Source organism: Neodiprion lecontei, unplaced genomic scaffold (genome assembly GCF_021901455.1).
Source record: "Neodiprion lecontei isolate iyNeoLeco1 unplaced genomic scaffold, iyNeoLeco1.1 ptg000063l, whole genome shotgun sequence".
NCBI lineage: Eukaryota > Metazoa > Arthropoda > Insecta > Hymenoptera > Diprionidae > Neodiprion > Neodiprion lecontei.
The window spans coordinates 69,639-83,813 of NW_025791834.1; the positions used below are offsets into that span (position 1 = coordinate 69,639).

The 14,175-nt window shown below is 43.9% G+C and overlaps 2 protein-coding genes and 1 long non-coding RNA gene across 3 annotated transcripts; 1 reads left to right on the forward strand and 2 right to left on the reverse strand.

The window, feature by feature from the left end:
- Positions 1-439: 439 nt before the first annotated feature.
- LOC124295698 lies at positions 440-3,133 on the reverse strand. Its single transcript, XM_046746247.1, has 2 exons — positions 653-3,133; positions 440-563 (listed from the first exon to the last, which is right to left on the reverse strand). The coding sequence occupies exon 1, from the start codon at positions 3,038-3,040 to the stop codon at positions 974-976; it is 2,067 nt and encodes a 688-aa protein (XP_046602203.1). The 5' UTR covers positions 3,041-3,133; the 3' UTR covers positions 440-563; positions 653-973.
- A 10-nt stretch (positions 3,134-3,143) lies between these two features.
- On the forward strand, positions 3,144-4,126 carry LOC124295699. Its single transcript, XR_006905576.1, has 2 exons — positions 3,144-3,990; positions 4,080-4,126. It is a non-coding gene; the product is annotated as an uncharacterized LOC124295699 (long non-coding RNA).
- Positions 4,127-11,599: 7,473 nt separating this feature from the next.
- LOC124295700 (caldesmon-like) lies at positions 11,600-13,975 on the reverse strand. Its single transcript, XM_046746248.1, has one exon. The coding sequence runs from the start codon at positions 13,973-13,975 to the stop codon at positions 11,600-11,602; it is 2,376 nt and encodes a 791-aa protein (XP_046602204.1).
- Positions 13,976-14,175: the final 200 nt, after the last annotated feature.

Sequence of the window (14,175 nt, forward strand, 5' to 3'; positions counted from 1 at the left end):
CGGACGCGTCCGTTGTGACCAGGAAAGGTCGCTCGAAATCTGGGTACTGCAGGATCGGTTTCTCGCATAACCTGTCGCGTAAAAACTCAAAAGCTGATTGGTGTTGTTCTTTCCATTCAAAGCTTTCCCCTTTTTTGAGAAGGTTCGTGAGCGGTTTCGCGATTTTAGAAAAACCCGGTATGAACCGTCTGTAATAACCTGCTAGCCCTAAAAATTGCTTGATGTTCTTAGCATTTTTGGGAACTGGAAATTTTTTCACGGACTCGACTTTCTTTGGGTCCGGTTCCACACCTACGTCGCTGATCACGTGTCCTAAGTAAGTAACTTCGTGTCTGAGAAATTCACACTTGTCTGGTTGTAAGGCTAGGTTTGCCTTCCGCAATCTACTCATTAATCGCGTGACTTTTCGCTCGTGTTCTTCTAAAGTAGACGCGTATCCATTATATTAACGTCCATGATATATCATACAAACAACAGGAATTAACAGGAACTTGGACTATTGATAAACGCAAATCATTGATTCCGCAACGTTTCGACCATTTTATTTGGCCTTCTTCAGGCGTCTATAAACATACATATAAATACAAAATATTTTAAACACAACGCATAATACATATAACAAGATTATACAATTAATAGCAAATAAATTTACCTCAATTTATAAGCGTAAACAATATAAATCTTCTTATACCACTTCATTAGCTACTCATAAATAATTAACAAAATTCAAAAATTTATTAATTAAAAAGAACGCAGCTAACAGAACCGACTTGTACATGTAAATAAACTGTCGACCGCAGTCGACCTCAAAATATACATAAATGAGGAAACAGTAAGCGAATGAAGCGCCCTTGTTTCCCACATTCACCGCCGCGGGAATTCAAAACAATACTCTAAAACATTTCTACAATATCTGAGTCAAAACAAAATTAAATACATTAAAATAGTCTAAACATTCAAAAATAAAGTAAAACTAACGTGCGTCACCAAGATAATCGTTATAAACCGATAAAATCTCGTTGTACATTGCACTCAGATTCTGGGTGTCAGTACGCTTATTTACCGTGTCATTAAGTTTAATCCAAACCATTTCACTAACCGATCTTTTTAACCAGTTATTCTCTAAATCTAAGATCTTCGCTTTGTCAAAATCAAACCCATGACCCGAGTCGAAGTAATGTGCGGCCAGCGCTGTTTTGTTCTCATCCAAGATTTTAACATTCCTACAACTATTCCTATGTTGGTAAATCCTATTTTTTAAATACTGTTTGGTTTGACCCACATAACAAAGTCCACAAGAGCACGGGATCTTGTACACTACACCTGCTCTTTGATCCTGCTGCACTGGATCCTTTAACTTAGTGTATAATGATTTTATTTTATACACGTTATAATAAGCCAGCTTTACATTAGTACCTGTAAAACAACTATTAATTTTATGTGACAAGCCCGGAACAAAAGGAAACCGGCAGTACTTGATGAAATTCGTAGGACGAACTCCACCAACCCCACCATTTGCTTTATTCTCTTTAAACTTAATGATAGCTGCACGAACAAACGATCTTGGATAACTGTTATTAGTTAACAATATCTCAATTTTTTGATAATTGTCCTCATGATACTCTTCGCTGCTAAGTCTAAACATTCTATCCAGTAAACCATGAATCATTCCCACTTTCTGTGACATTGGGTGGTTGGAACAGAAATTCAAAATTCTTCCTGAACTAGTTGGTTTGGTGTACCAATTAGTCTTCAAATGGTTGTTGGATCTTTCAACCATGATATCTAGGAATGGAATACAACCATTCTGTTCCACTTCCATGGTGAACTGGATATTCTCTTCAAAGCTATTAAACAACTCCAAGACTCTGTTTAATTCCGTCTCAGGGACTGCAGCGATAGTATCATCTACGTACAATTTAATAAACGCAATGTTAAACGGGAGGACCGTAATTATCTGTTGTAACACATAATTCATAACAATATTGGCCAACACCGGACTAGCTGGATTGCCCATACTACAACCTTCAACCTGTCTGTACAACACCCCATTATACGTAAAATAACTGGTTTCAAAACAAAACTCTATAAGTTTAATAAGCAAAAATTTAGGAACTTTAACTAAATGTTTGATGTTGTCCCAAGATTCATTAATGACCTTCAATACTAAATCCTTACGGATATTTGTAAACAACGAGACTACGTCAAGTGATATCAATCTATAATCACTATGTAATTCAACGTCTCTAATAAAATCAACGAATTGAAAAGAATTTAATAAATTAAAACTAAAAGTATCCACAACCGGTGTCAAAATTTCATGTACAACTCGCGACAACTTATAGCTAGGAGATTGTATGCAACTCACTACCGGACGTAACTTGCAAGTTGGTTTGTGCGTCTTACGTAGTCCATATATCCGTGGTGCTCGAGTATAGCTCGACCGAAGGTTCTTCTCTTCAGCTTCGTCAATCACACCCGAAGATGCTAGCTCCGCCACCAGGTTATTGGCTCTTTTTTGGTACGTGAGAGTTGGATCTCTATGAAGAGGTAGGTAAGTTGTCCTGTCACTAATTAGTGCGCTCATCTCTCTCTCGTACTCTTCTCGGAACATGATGACAGTTGAGTTCCCCTTGTCTGATCTTGATACCACCAAATCTTCATTTTCTCTCAAAAACTTTTTTGTAACGATTAAATCTTTATTTAACATTAGACGGTCTTCAGAACGTGATTGTCCCTTACAAAAATTGGATAAAATGTTGATACTTTTAGATCTCAGATTTTCTTTCACTGCGGATAAGTCAGCCGCATTACAATTGTCTAACTTTACTGCACTGATGCAATACTCTAGATCTTTAATAACTTCAGGAACTATAGTGATCTTATTTTGGATCTGTAGCCCAAAGTTTGGCTCCAGGCTTAGCGTTCTGTAAACTTGTTTGGGGAGTTCTCTATTAGTGTAATTAAAAACACATTTATTTGCATCCGGTAACCTGATGCCATTTAAACGTTGTTGTACCAACTCCTCCAACTTCTTCATGTTAACCTCTTTAATCCTCGTAAAGATTTTTGAAAACCTCACCTTGTTCACAGATTTACAATTGTCAAACAAGGGCTGTGGTATTAAACTCTTCAGTTGGTGGAGTTCGTCCTACGAATTTCATCAAGTACTGCCGGTTTCCTTTTGTTCCGGGCTTGTCACATAAAATTAATAGTTGTTTTACAGGTACTAATGTAAAGCTGGCTTATTATAACGTGTATAAAATAAAATCATTATACACTAAGTTAAAGGATCCAGTGCAGCAGGATCAAAGAGCAGGTGTAGTGTACAAGATCCCGTGCTCTTGTGGACTTTGTTATGTGGGTCAAACCAAACAGTATTTAAAAAATAGGATTTACCAACATAGGAATAGTTGTAGGAATGTTAAAATCTTGGATGAGAACAAAACAGCGCTGGCCGCACATTACTTCGACTCGGGTCATGGGTTTGATTTTGACAAAGCGAAGATCTTAGATTTAGAGAATAACTGGTTAAAAAGATCGGTTAGTGAAATGGTTTGGATTAAACTTAATGACACGGTAAATAAGCGTACTGACACCCAGAATCTGAGTGCAATGTACAACGAGATTTTATCGGTTTATAACGATTATCTTGGTGACGCACGTTAGTTTTACTTTATTTTTGAATGTTTAGACTATTTTAATGTATTTAATTTTGTTTTGACTCAGATATTGTAGAAATGTTTTAGAGTATTGTTTTGAATTCCCGCGGCGGTGAATGTGGGAAACAAGGGCGCTTCATTCGCTTACTGTTTCCTCATTTATGTATATTTTGAGGTCGACTGCGGTCGACAGTTTATTTACATGTACAAGTCGGTTCTGTTAGCTGCGTTCTTTTTAATTAATAAATTTTTGAATTTTGTTAATTATTTATGAGTAGCTAATGAAGTGGTATAAGAAGATTTATATTGTTTACGCTTATAAATTGAGGTAAATTTATTTGCTATTAATTGTATAATCTTGTTATATGTATTATGCGTTGTGTTTAAAATATTTTGTATTTATATGTATGTTTATAGACGCCTGAAGAAGGCCAAATAAAATGGTCGAAACGTTGCGGAATCAATGATTTGCGTTTATCAATAGTCCAAGTTCCTGTTAATTCCTGTTGTTTGTAGACGCGTATATTACTATGTCATCCAGGTATACGAACAGCTCTATACCCTGCGATCCTAACAACACTTGGTCCATTAGTCTCTGGAAAGTAGCTGGCGCATTCTTCAGCCCGAATGGCATACGCGTGAATTCATAATGCCCGTGCGGTGTCGAGAAGGCGGTTTTGGGAGCGTCCTTCTCGTCCATTTGTATTTGATGAAAGCCCGATGCTAAATCGAATACCGAAAAATACCGGGCATTCCCTAACTGGTCAAGGATTTCAGTGATGTTGGGCAACGGATATGCGTCACCTATCGTTTTTTCGTTCAATTTACGATAATCTATCACGATCCTCCATCTCTTATTTCCCTTCGAATCGGCCTTTTTCGGTACGATCCAAAGTGGCGAACTATAAGGCGATACCGATGGCTTGATTACGCCATTCTGTTCCATTTCGGTCACCTGCCTAGCTATTTCGTCCTTGTGGACGGGCGGGAATCTGTATTGCTTAGTGTGTACCGGTAGGTCATCGGTGGTAGCTATTTTATGTTTCATGACACCTGTGCATCGGAGCTTGTCGTCCGGCAGATGAAAGACATCTGCGTTTTCTCGAACTATCCTGGCTACACTGTCTTTTTCCTCATCGTTAAGATGATCTAATCTCAATAATTTCGTAATAGTTTCGGAGCGTCTAGAGAGTTTCTCGTAGGAGTCAGTAACGTCTGTTATCGAACATTTGTTTATGGTAATGTGTTCGGTCTCCCCTAACGGTATTGCTTCGCTCGTATCCAACAGTTCTACGGTGGGGACTGGTATAAGTTTGTCCTCCTCCGTGGTGTTTACCGCGCGGATCGTTGCCCTACCTCCGTCATCCTTAACAATAGCGTTCCCTATATAGACTCCCTTGCAACTGTCAAGAAGGGGTACATATCCTTCTTTGATACTATCTTCACTAATTTTAATAGGGAAGGCTATGTTCGTACGCTTGGGCACGAGGACGGTTTCTCTATCGTTAAAATAAACGGATTTGTTCAGTACTTCGAGGCATTGGTCCGCGTAGTTAACATTGGCTTCGAACTGGGTAAGGAAGGCTGACCCTAGGATACCGTCACTTTTGATGGGAAAGGTATTCTCAACTACGTGAAAATCCGTTTTGAAACCAAACATTTCCAATTCCGTTGCTCCTAAACTATAGTGTGGTACGTCTCCTATTCCTATAATAGTGATACGCCTCTTGGGGTTCACTTTACGAAAGTCTTTTACATTAGAGGCCTTTACGATATTGGCCTCTGCTCCCGTATCTATCATGAAGTCTATTGCGGTTTTCGTATCTTTGGAATCTAAGTTTACTGTAGGTATTTTTCCTTTTAAGTAGAGGCAGATGGACCTGTTTCCACCTCCTCTGTCTCTATGGCATTGGCCCTTGTTACTCGGGGGCTGCCCGTGTTCCCCGAGGGCCCTGCTCCGTTTCCCGAGTTGTTTCGGCTAATTGTTTCATGGTATCTACGTTTACGGCATTCGTTGTATGAATGTCCTATGCTCTTGCAGTAGCTACATTCGACTACGTTTGCACTTCGCGCTGTCGACTGTTGGCTCGACGGCGGTTTGTTTTTGTAACAATTTGCTGTGCTGTGGGTCGACCGCCCGCACAGCGTACACGATTCTCTATTTTCCACGGGTCTGCTTACCGCGGGTCTCCTAATTGCTCGGCACTGATCGGTTAGGTGATTACTACGGCCGCAATGTTTACACGGCTCTGCGTTATTACTCTCGGCCCTGCTCGCGCCGCGGCTCCTAGCCCGATCTCTATCTAATTCTAGTGCCTTGCTGGCATCTATAGCCCTTTCGTAGGCTGTCTTCAGGTTGGAGTAACCTTTGATCAATACTGCATTCCGGCAGTCGCTCGGTAGTCCGCCGACAAATGCCTCGCAGACTTCCTCATCTAACCTGATTATCTCTGCGTTGGTTAACTCGCGGTTCTTTCTTCGTTCCGCTTCTATTAATCCCGTTTTTATGTCGCGGGTTCTCCCTATGTAATCTAGCACGTGTTCATCAGCGTATTTATACAGCTGACCAAGCTCTCCACGGTAATGATTCGCGGATCTAATGGGCGCGAATACTTCCGTGAGTTTGTCCAAGAGTCCTTGCAGGGTTGCAAAACTCTCGTCTTCGATTACTGCGTATGCTCGATCGGCGAGCTTGCTTCTGATGAGGCGCGTGAGGTACCCCTCCAAGCTGGGTGTTACCATCTCGAGTGCCCTCTTGCACGCCCGATTAAACTGCATTACGGTGATGTTTTTCCCGTCAAATTTTGGGACTACCGCTAACGCGTCTTTAACCGATATGGATTGCTCCGCTAACGGCAGAGTAGGAGGAACGGGTGCCTGCACGGTGTTAACGACTTGAGTAACTTGGGGGCGGGTGATTCCCGAGATCTTATCCTTCAGGGCCTGCTCCCTTTTCTTTAACTGTTCCTCGCGCTCAGCTAATTTCCTCCTTCTCTCCCGGTACGGATCTGCTAACGCGGCCTGGTACGCGAGTTCTTGCTCCTGCAATTCTAATTCGCGCTCCCAAATCTCCTGCTCGCGTAATTGTATTTCCAAGTCCTTATCGAGGACTAATTCTTCCGGCACGCCTGGCTCACCTAATTCTTGAGGTCCCAGGTCCGGACCTGCTATTCCTCCGCGTAGGGTTTTGAGTTTCTCGCGGTTTTCTTTTTGAATGCGTCTGATCAACGCTTCTCTAGCTAACGCTTCTGCTTCTAAATTCAAATCTTCGTCGTCAGTTGGGACGGAAACCACTGACTTTATTGAAATGTGATCATTTTCTGAATTGAGGGCGTTTCTACCAATCGCTCCTCTGCTGAGTGGATCAGGGCGGTAACTGTCCACAGGGTTAGGTTTTTGAGGCGCCACGGATTTTCTTAAGTCGCCTTTCTTTCTTTCTGCCTTCTTTTTGAAGTGCAGAATTTCTGCTTCTAACCTTAATTCATCCTTACTCCGCGTACACACTGGACCGGGTTCCCTAAATGTAGCGTCTGTGGCTAATTCTATGCTTTGGGTAACTGCCCTATCTGTGCCGCGTGAATTTTGCGCTACGAGAAGTTGTACTTCCCGATCTATTTCTGCCTTCTTACGGAGGAGTTCGGACAGCTGTGTGTCCTCTACAGGACCTAACCGCGGTTCATCCATTTTCGAACGGCCCGTCGCTTCGTTAGTGTCCCTAATTTTAACGTCTGTCACGCTCGCGGAGAGCTGTGCAGGATTTTTAGAATCGTCTACCTTGCTCGTTTTGAACTGCGTAGGATATTTGATTTCTTCTACTGTGCCTTTTATTGGCTGTGTAGGATGTGGTACGTCTTGCGCGGGGCCCTCGGTCGGGTTGTGCCGCTGCGTCTTTGTATTCGCGTTCGCGATTTCTTTCGCCTCGAGCTCGGCGAGCCTAGCAAGTTTCTTTTGAACTTCTTCGGATAACCCCGCGTCTTTACTCGATTCAATCGCGCGCTGTTTTTTCTCTAATTCAGCTTCTTGTTGTCTGAATTGTTCGCTAAGATGTTTTGACTTCTTATCTATTTCTGCTTGACGTTCCTCTAACGCTTCCCTTTCTTTTTGGAGCCTCTTTTCCTTATTGGAAACCTCCTGTTTTATGAATTCTATATCGGTCTCCGTGTATTTAAGTTGTAAGCTATCATCTACCGATGCGCCGCTTTCCTTTTTGCTACCTGTTCTAGTTTCGATAGGCATATTGGTTTCGCGTGTGAATCTTTATCCTATTTATAGAAATAATCTCAAGCGTGTGGAGTCCCCGTGTGATTCGCTTTTATTGTATTTGTCGAGCGTTATTTCACGATTCCGTCCGTAGTTTGTGCGTTCGTCCCGATCGCGTTCTTTGCGGCTGAGGTGAGTTTTCTTGCTACTCCCGTTACGCGTGTGTTGCGAAGTTCGGTTCACTGTCTTTGCTACTTTCGCGGATCTCGTCTTTAATAACTCGCACCGATTATTTTTAGTTGAATTCGGATTTTAACAAGATCAATTTTTAAACGAATCCCACCGCTGCCACCAGAAATTTTATTGCCTGTGACGTCCCAGACGCACTAGTCAACAAAAAAAAAACAATTCTTAACGTTGACGCACGCGGAGCGACACTGCAATAACGGAGCCCTGTTTTATTTGAGGGACCCGGGCCCCCGCTATGGATTATATTCGTCGTTTAGGATGATATGGGGTAACGTAAATGAGCGTCTTACCTTTAGTCGAGGTAGATGGTCTCTGGTTCGGAGTCCAGGTCGATAACTTCCGGCTCTTCTACCCAGTCGTATACGGTTGGTACAGGGAACAGCTTCCTCCTAATGTCGATTTGCTCGTATAACAGCCCCTCGCTGACTCTAGTAACCGTCTGTATGACTTCACGTTCTACGCCGTGAGTTGAGAACGGGTGGTCAACCTTGGGTTGGCTGGATGCGTGCGACGAGAAAGAGCCCGATTCTTCGTTAGAGCTAGGTTGTGTATAGATCGGAAGGATCTCTACTGGACCGTTGATACGTTTGATTCTGGCTTGTAATATAGTTTGCTTCTTAGCCCGTAGTCGTCGGCCTGCGCGATGTCTATTCTTACGACCGTGACGCTTACTGGACTTTGACATCTACCGATTATAGAAAGGGGTAGGAGTTAATTAACTTGGAAAAGCTAGTTTTACAAGCTTAATTAAGTCAGCGTCTCCGCTAACAACCAATGTTAATGTGGGTAAAAGGGAATTACCTTGGAATATTCACTGACTCTAGTTTTAGGTTCAAGAAATGAGAACTCGATGAAATAAATCTTTGTGTTTAGTATATTGTTACAGATAATTCGAAAAAAGGTACAATATTAAATATTCTAGTCGCGTATATTAAGAGTTTACGTTAAACAGAGCGCTTAAGCTATAGCGAATGTATACTAGTTCTAAACGTGCAAGTCAACTGTGTGACTCGTAGAGATTTACAAGAACTAGCGAATGTGTACAAGTTCTAAACGTGCAAGCTAACTGTGTAACTCGTAGAGATTTACAAGAACTCGACTGGTCTGCTTGAAGCGCGGATGAGAAGTGATGTCCAGGGTGCGAAGCGTCGACCGTCTCAGCTCTCGAGTGTCCTGGTGCGCATGCGCGGGGCGATGGTGCGCGCGCCGCTGGCCTGCCTCGACGCGCTCGGTGTCACGTAGGCGCGCGTGACGTCAGAGCCTTGGAATGCGGCTCTTTGTTGGCGGAGTCCCGTTAGGTCCGACCTGTTGCTGCCTGCCTGCGTGCACGTGTTCGGGGTCCGGCGCCGACTTGTCGCTGCCTGCCTGCTTGCACGTGTTCGGGGCCTGACGTCATGCTGTGAGGGTTGTCTGGTTTATGGCCCTGTTGTAAACCGGTCCCTGGCTAAGTGCGGGTCTGGCTTTCATCCCTGTTTATGGTGGTCGAGTAGAACAGGTTTTTCCCGCTCGACCCTTGGCCTTTGTTCTGAGTTGGCGTCGGTCCGTTGGCCTGGGCTGGAATTGTTTGGCTCAGTTTCTCCTCGGGTATCGGATCGCCGCGTCGATGTTTCCTCTTAAGTGCTTCTCGGTACTTGGACGATTTATTGCTTCCGTCTGTTTAGTGTACCGAGGTTCGGGGCTGTTTAGTCTAGAGCGTATCTTAACTATGCAAAATCTTATCTTTACTAGGATGAACGCTCAGCGGGTGTTTATGTTAGGGTTCGCCTACGAACCTTTGTTTAAGTGCTTCGAGTCCCGCTGGCCGCTCTGGTTACAGTTATTTATTTATTCTAACAAATGTGGTTATTTCTAAGAAGTGCACGTGGTCGAGCGCTGGTCGTGCGATATGTCACGTAGGCCTGCTGAAGGCGTATTTCGGATGAAGGGATAAGGTTTCCCTTTTGCGCGTCGATGACGTGTACTCCTTTTATGTAGTATGAATATGAGTATATTATATTTATGGGTAAGTTTATACGATTGTTTATTATATCGTTTATTTTATCATTCGTAATAAGACGGCATGATAAATATGAGTATGCATATATATGTGTACATTCCTAAATAGCGCGATGTGCGTGTATTTCTCATAGTGTAGTATATGATGAGCGGGCGAGCCAAGATGGCGGCCTCTTAGCACAACTGTGAATATGGCTTGCTGCCTGGTGCTTTCTGCCGGGTACGCCATGTTGCCTTGCTCTTCGCTTATGAGATATTATAATGTATTCCTATATTTTAGGTATAATACAAGTATGTGTTATGCTAATAGTAGTATACTCGAGGTAAGAGAGCAACAGTTTTAGTATGATAATAGGAAAAATATGTATATGGTAGACGTTCTTCCGGGGACGTCACAGCGTAGCGTCGTTACGTTTGTTGGGATCTCGACCAAATGCGTCTGTGACCCGAGGGTTAGCGTATGTGACGTCCCCGGAAGAACGTCTACCATATACATATTTTTCCTATTATCATACTAAAACTGTTGCTCTCTTACCTCGAGTATACTACTATTAGCATAACACATACCTGTATCATACCTAAGATGTAGGAATACATTATAATATCTCATAAGCGAAGAGCAAGGCAACATGGCGTACCCGGCAGAAAGCACCAGGCAGCAAGCCATATTCACAGTCGTGCTAAGAGGCCGCCATCTTGGCTCGCCCGCTCATCATATACAACACTATGAGAAATACACGCACATCGCGCTATTCAGGAATGTGCACATATATATGCATACTCATAATTATCATGCCGTCTCATTACGAATGATAAAATAAACGATATAATAAACAATCGTATAAACTTACCCATAAATATAATATACTCATATTCATATTACATAAAAGGAGTACACGTCATCGACGCGCAAAAGGGAAACCTTATCCCTTCATCCGAAATACGCCTTCAGCAGGCCTACGTGACATTCCGCACGTCCAGCGCTCGACCACGTGCACTTCTTAGAAATAACCACATTTGTTAGAATAAATAAATAACTGTAACCAGAGCGGCCAGCGGGACTCGAAGCACTTAAACAAAGGTTCGTAGGCGAACCCTAACATAAACACCCGCTGAGCGTTCATCCTAGTAAAGATAAGATTTTGCATAGTTAAGATACGCTCTAGACTAAACAGCCCCGAACCTCGGTACGCTAAACAGACGGAAGCAATAAATCGTCCAAGTACCGAGAAGCACTTAAGAAGAAACATCGACACGGCGATCCGATACCCGAGGAGAAACTGAGCCAAACATTTCCAATTCCGTTGCTCCTAAACTATAGTGTGGTACGTCTCCTATTCCTATAATAGTGATACGCCTCTTGGGGTTCACTTTACGAAAGTCTTTTACATTAGAGGCCTTTACGATATTGGCCTCTGCTCCCGTATCTATCATGAAGTCTATTGCGGTTTTCGTATCTTTGGAATCTAAGTTTACTGTAGGTATTTTTCCTTTTAAGTAGAGGCAGATGGACCTGTTTCCACCTCCTCTGTCTCTATGGCATTGGCCCTTGTTACTCGGGGGCTGCCAGTGTTCCCCGAGGGCCCTGCTCCGTTTCCCGAGCTGTTTCGGCTAATTGTTTCATGGTATCTACGTTTACGGCATTCGTTGTATGAATGTCCTATGCTCTTGCAGTAGCTACATTCGACTACGTTTGCACTTCGCGCTGTCGACTGTTGGCTCGACGGCGGTTTGTTTTTGTAACAATTTGCTGTGCTGTGGGTCGACCGCCCGCACAGCGTACACGATTCTCTATTTTCCACGGGTCTGCTTACCGCGGGTCTCCTAATTGCTCGGCACTGATCGGTTAGGTGATTACTACGGCCGCAATGTTTACACGGCTCTGCGTTATTACTCTCGGCCCTGCTCGCGCCGCGGCTCCTAGCCCGATCTCTATCTAATTCTAGTGCCTTGCTGGCATCTATAGCCCTTTCGTAGGCTGTCTTCAGGTTGGAGTAACCTTTGATCAATACTGCATTCCGGCAGTCGCTCGGTAGTCCGCCGACAAATGCCTCGCAGACTTCCTCATCTAACCTGATTATCTCTGCGTTGGTTAACTCGCGGTTCTTTCTTCGTTCCGCTTCTATTAATCCCGTTTTTATGTCGCGGGTTCTCCCTATGTAATCTAGCACGTGTTCATCAGCGTATTTATACAGCTGACCAAGCTCTCCACGGTAATGATTCGCGGATCTAATGGGCGCGAATACTTCCGTGAGTTTGTCCAAGAGTCCTTGCAGGGTTGCAAAACTCTCGTCTTCGATTACTGCGTATGCTCGATCGGCGAGCTTGCTTCTGATGAGGCGCGTGAGGTACCCCTCCAAGCTGGGTGCTACCATCTCGAGTGCCCTCTTGCACGCCCGATTAAACTGCATTACGGTGATGTTTTTCCCGTCAAATTTTGGGACTACCGCTAACGCGTCTTTAACCGATATGGATTGCTCCGCTAACGGCAGAGTAGGAGGAACGGGTGCCTGCACGGTGTTAACGACTTGAGTAGCTTGGGGGCGGGTGATTCCCGAGATCTTATCCTTCAGGGCCTGCTCCCTTTTCTTTAACTGTTCCTCGCGCTCAGCTAATTTCCTCCTTCTCTCCCGGTACGGATCTGCTAACGCGGCCTGGTACGCGAGTTCTTGCTCCTGCAATTCTAATTCGCGCTCCCAAATCTCCTGCTCGCGTAATTGTATTTCCAAGTCCTTATCGAGGACTAATTCTTCCGGCACGCCTGGCTCACCTAATTCTTGAGGTCCCAGGTCCGGACCTGCTATTCCTCCGCGTAGGGTTTTGAGTTTCTCGCGGTTTTCTTTTTGAATGCGTCTGATCAACGCTTCTCTAGCTAACGCTTCTGCTTCTAAATTCAAATCTTCGTCGTCAGTTGGGACGGAAACCACTGACTTTATTGAAATGTGATCATTTTCTGAATTGAGGGCGTTTCTACCAATCGCTCCTCTGCTGAGTGGATCAGGGCGGTAACTGTCCACAGGGTTAGGTTTTTGAGGCGCCACGGATTTTCTTAAGTCGCCTTTCTTTCTTTCTGCCTTCTTTTTGAAGTGCAGAATTTCTGCTTCTAACCTTAATTCATCCTTACTCCGCATACACACTGGACCGGGTTCCCTAAATGTAGCGTCTGTGGCTAATTCTATGCTTCGGGTAACTGCCCTATCTGTGCCGCGTGAATTTTGCGCTACGAGAAGTTGTACTTCCCGATCTATTTCTGCCTTCTTACGGAGGAGTTCGGACAGCTGTGTGTCCTCTACAGGACCTAACCGCGGTTCATCCATTTTCGAACGGCCCGTCGCTTCGTTAGTGTCCCTAATTTTAACGTCTGTCACGCTCGCGGAGAGCTGTGCAGGATTTTTAGAATCGTCTACCTTGCTCGTTTTGAACTGCGTAGGATATTTGATTTCTTCTACTGTGCCTTTTGTTGGCTGTGTAGGATGTGGTACGTCTTGCGCGGGGCCCTCGGTCGGGTTGTGCCGCTGCGTTTTTGTATTTGCGTTCGCGATTTCTTTCGCCTCGAGCTCGGCGAGCCTAGCAAGTTTCTTTTGAACTTCTTCGGATAACCCCGCGTCTTTACTCGATTCAATCGCGCGCTGTTTTTTCTCTAATTCAGCTTCTTGTTGTCTGAATTGTTCGCTAAGATGTTTTGACTTCTTATCTATTTCTGCTTGACGTTCCTCTAACGCTTCCCTTTCTTTTTGGAGCCTCTTTTCCTTATTGGAAACCTCCTGTTTTATGAATTCTATATCGGTCTCCGTGTATTTAAGTTGTAAGCTATCATCTACCGATGCGCCGCTTTCCTTTTTGCTACCTGTTCTAGTTTCGATAGGCATATTGGTTTCGCGTGTGAATCTTTATCCTATTTATAGAAATAATCTCAAGCGTGTGGAGTCCCCGTGTGATTCGCTTTTATTGTATTTGTCGAGCGTTATTTCACGATTCCGTCCGTAGTTTGTGCGTTCGTCCCGATCGCGTTCTTTGCGGCTGAGGTGAGTTTTCTTGCTACTCCCGTTACGCGTGTGTTGCGAAGTTC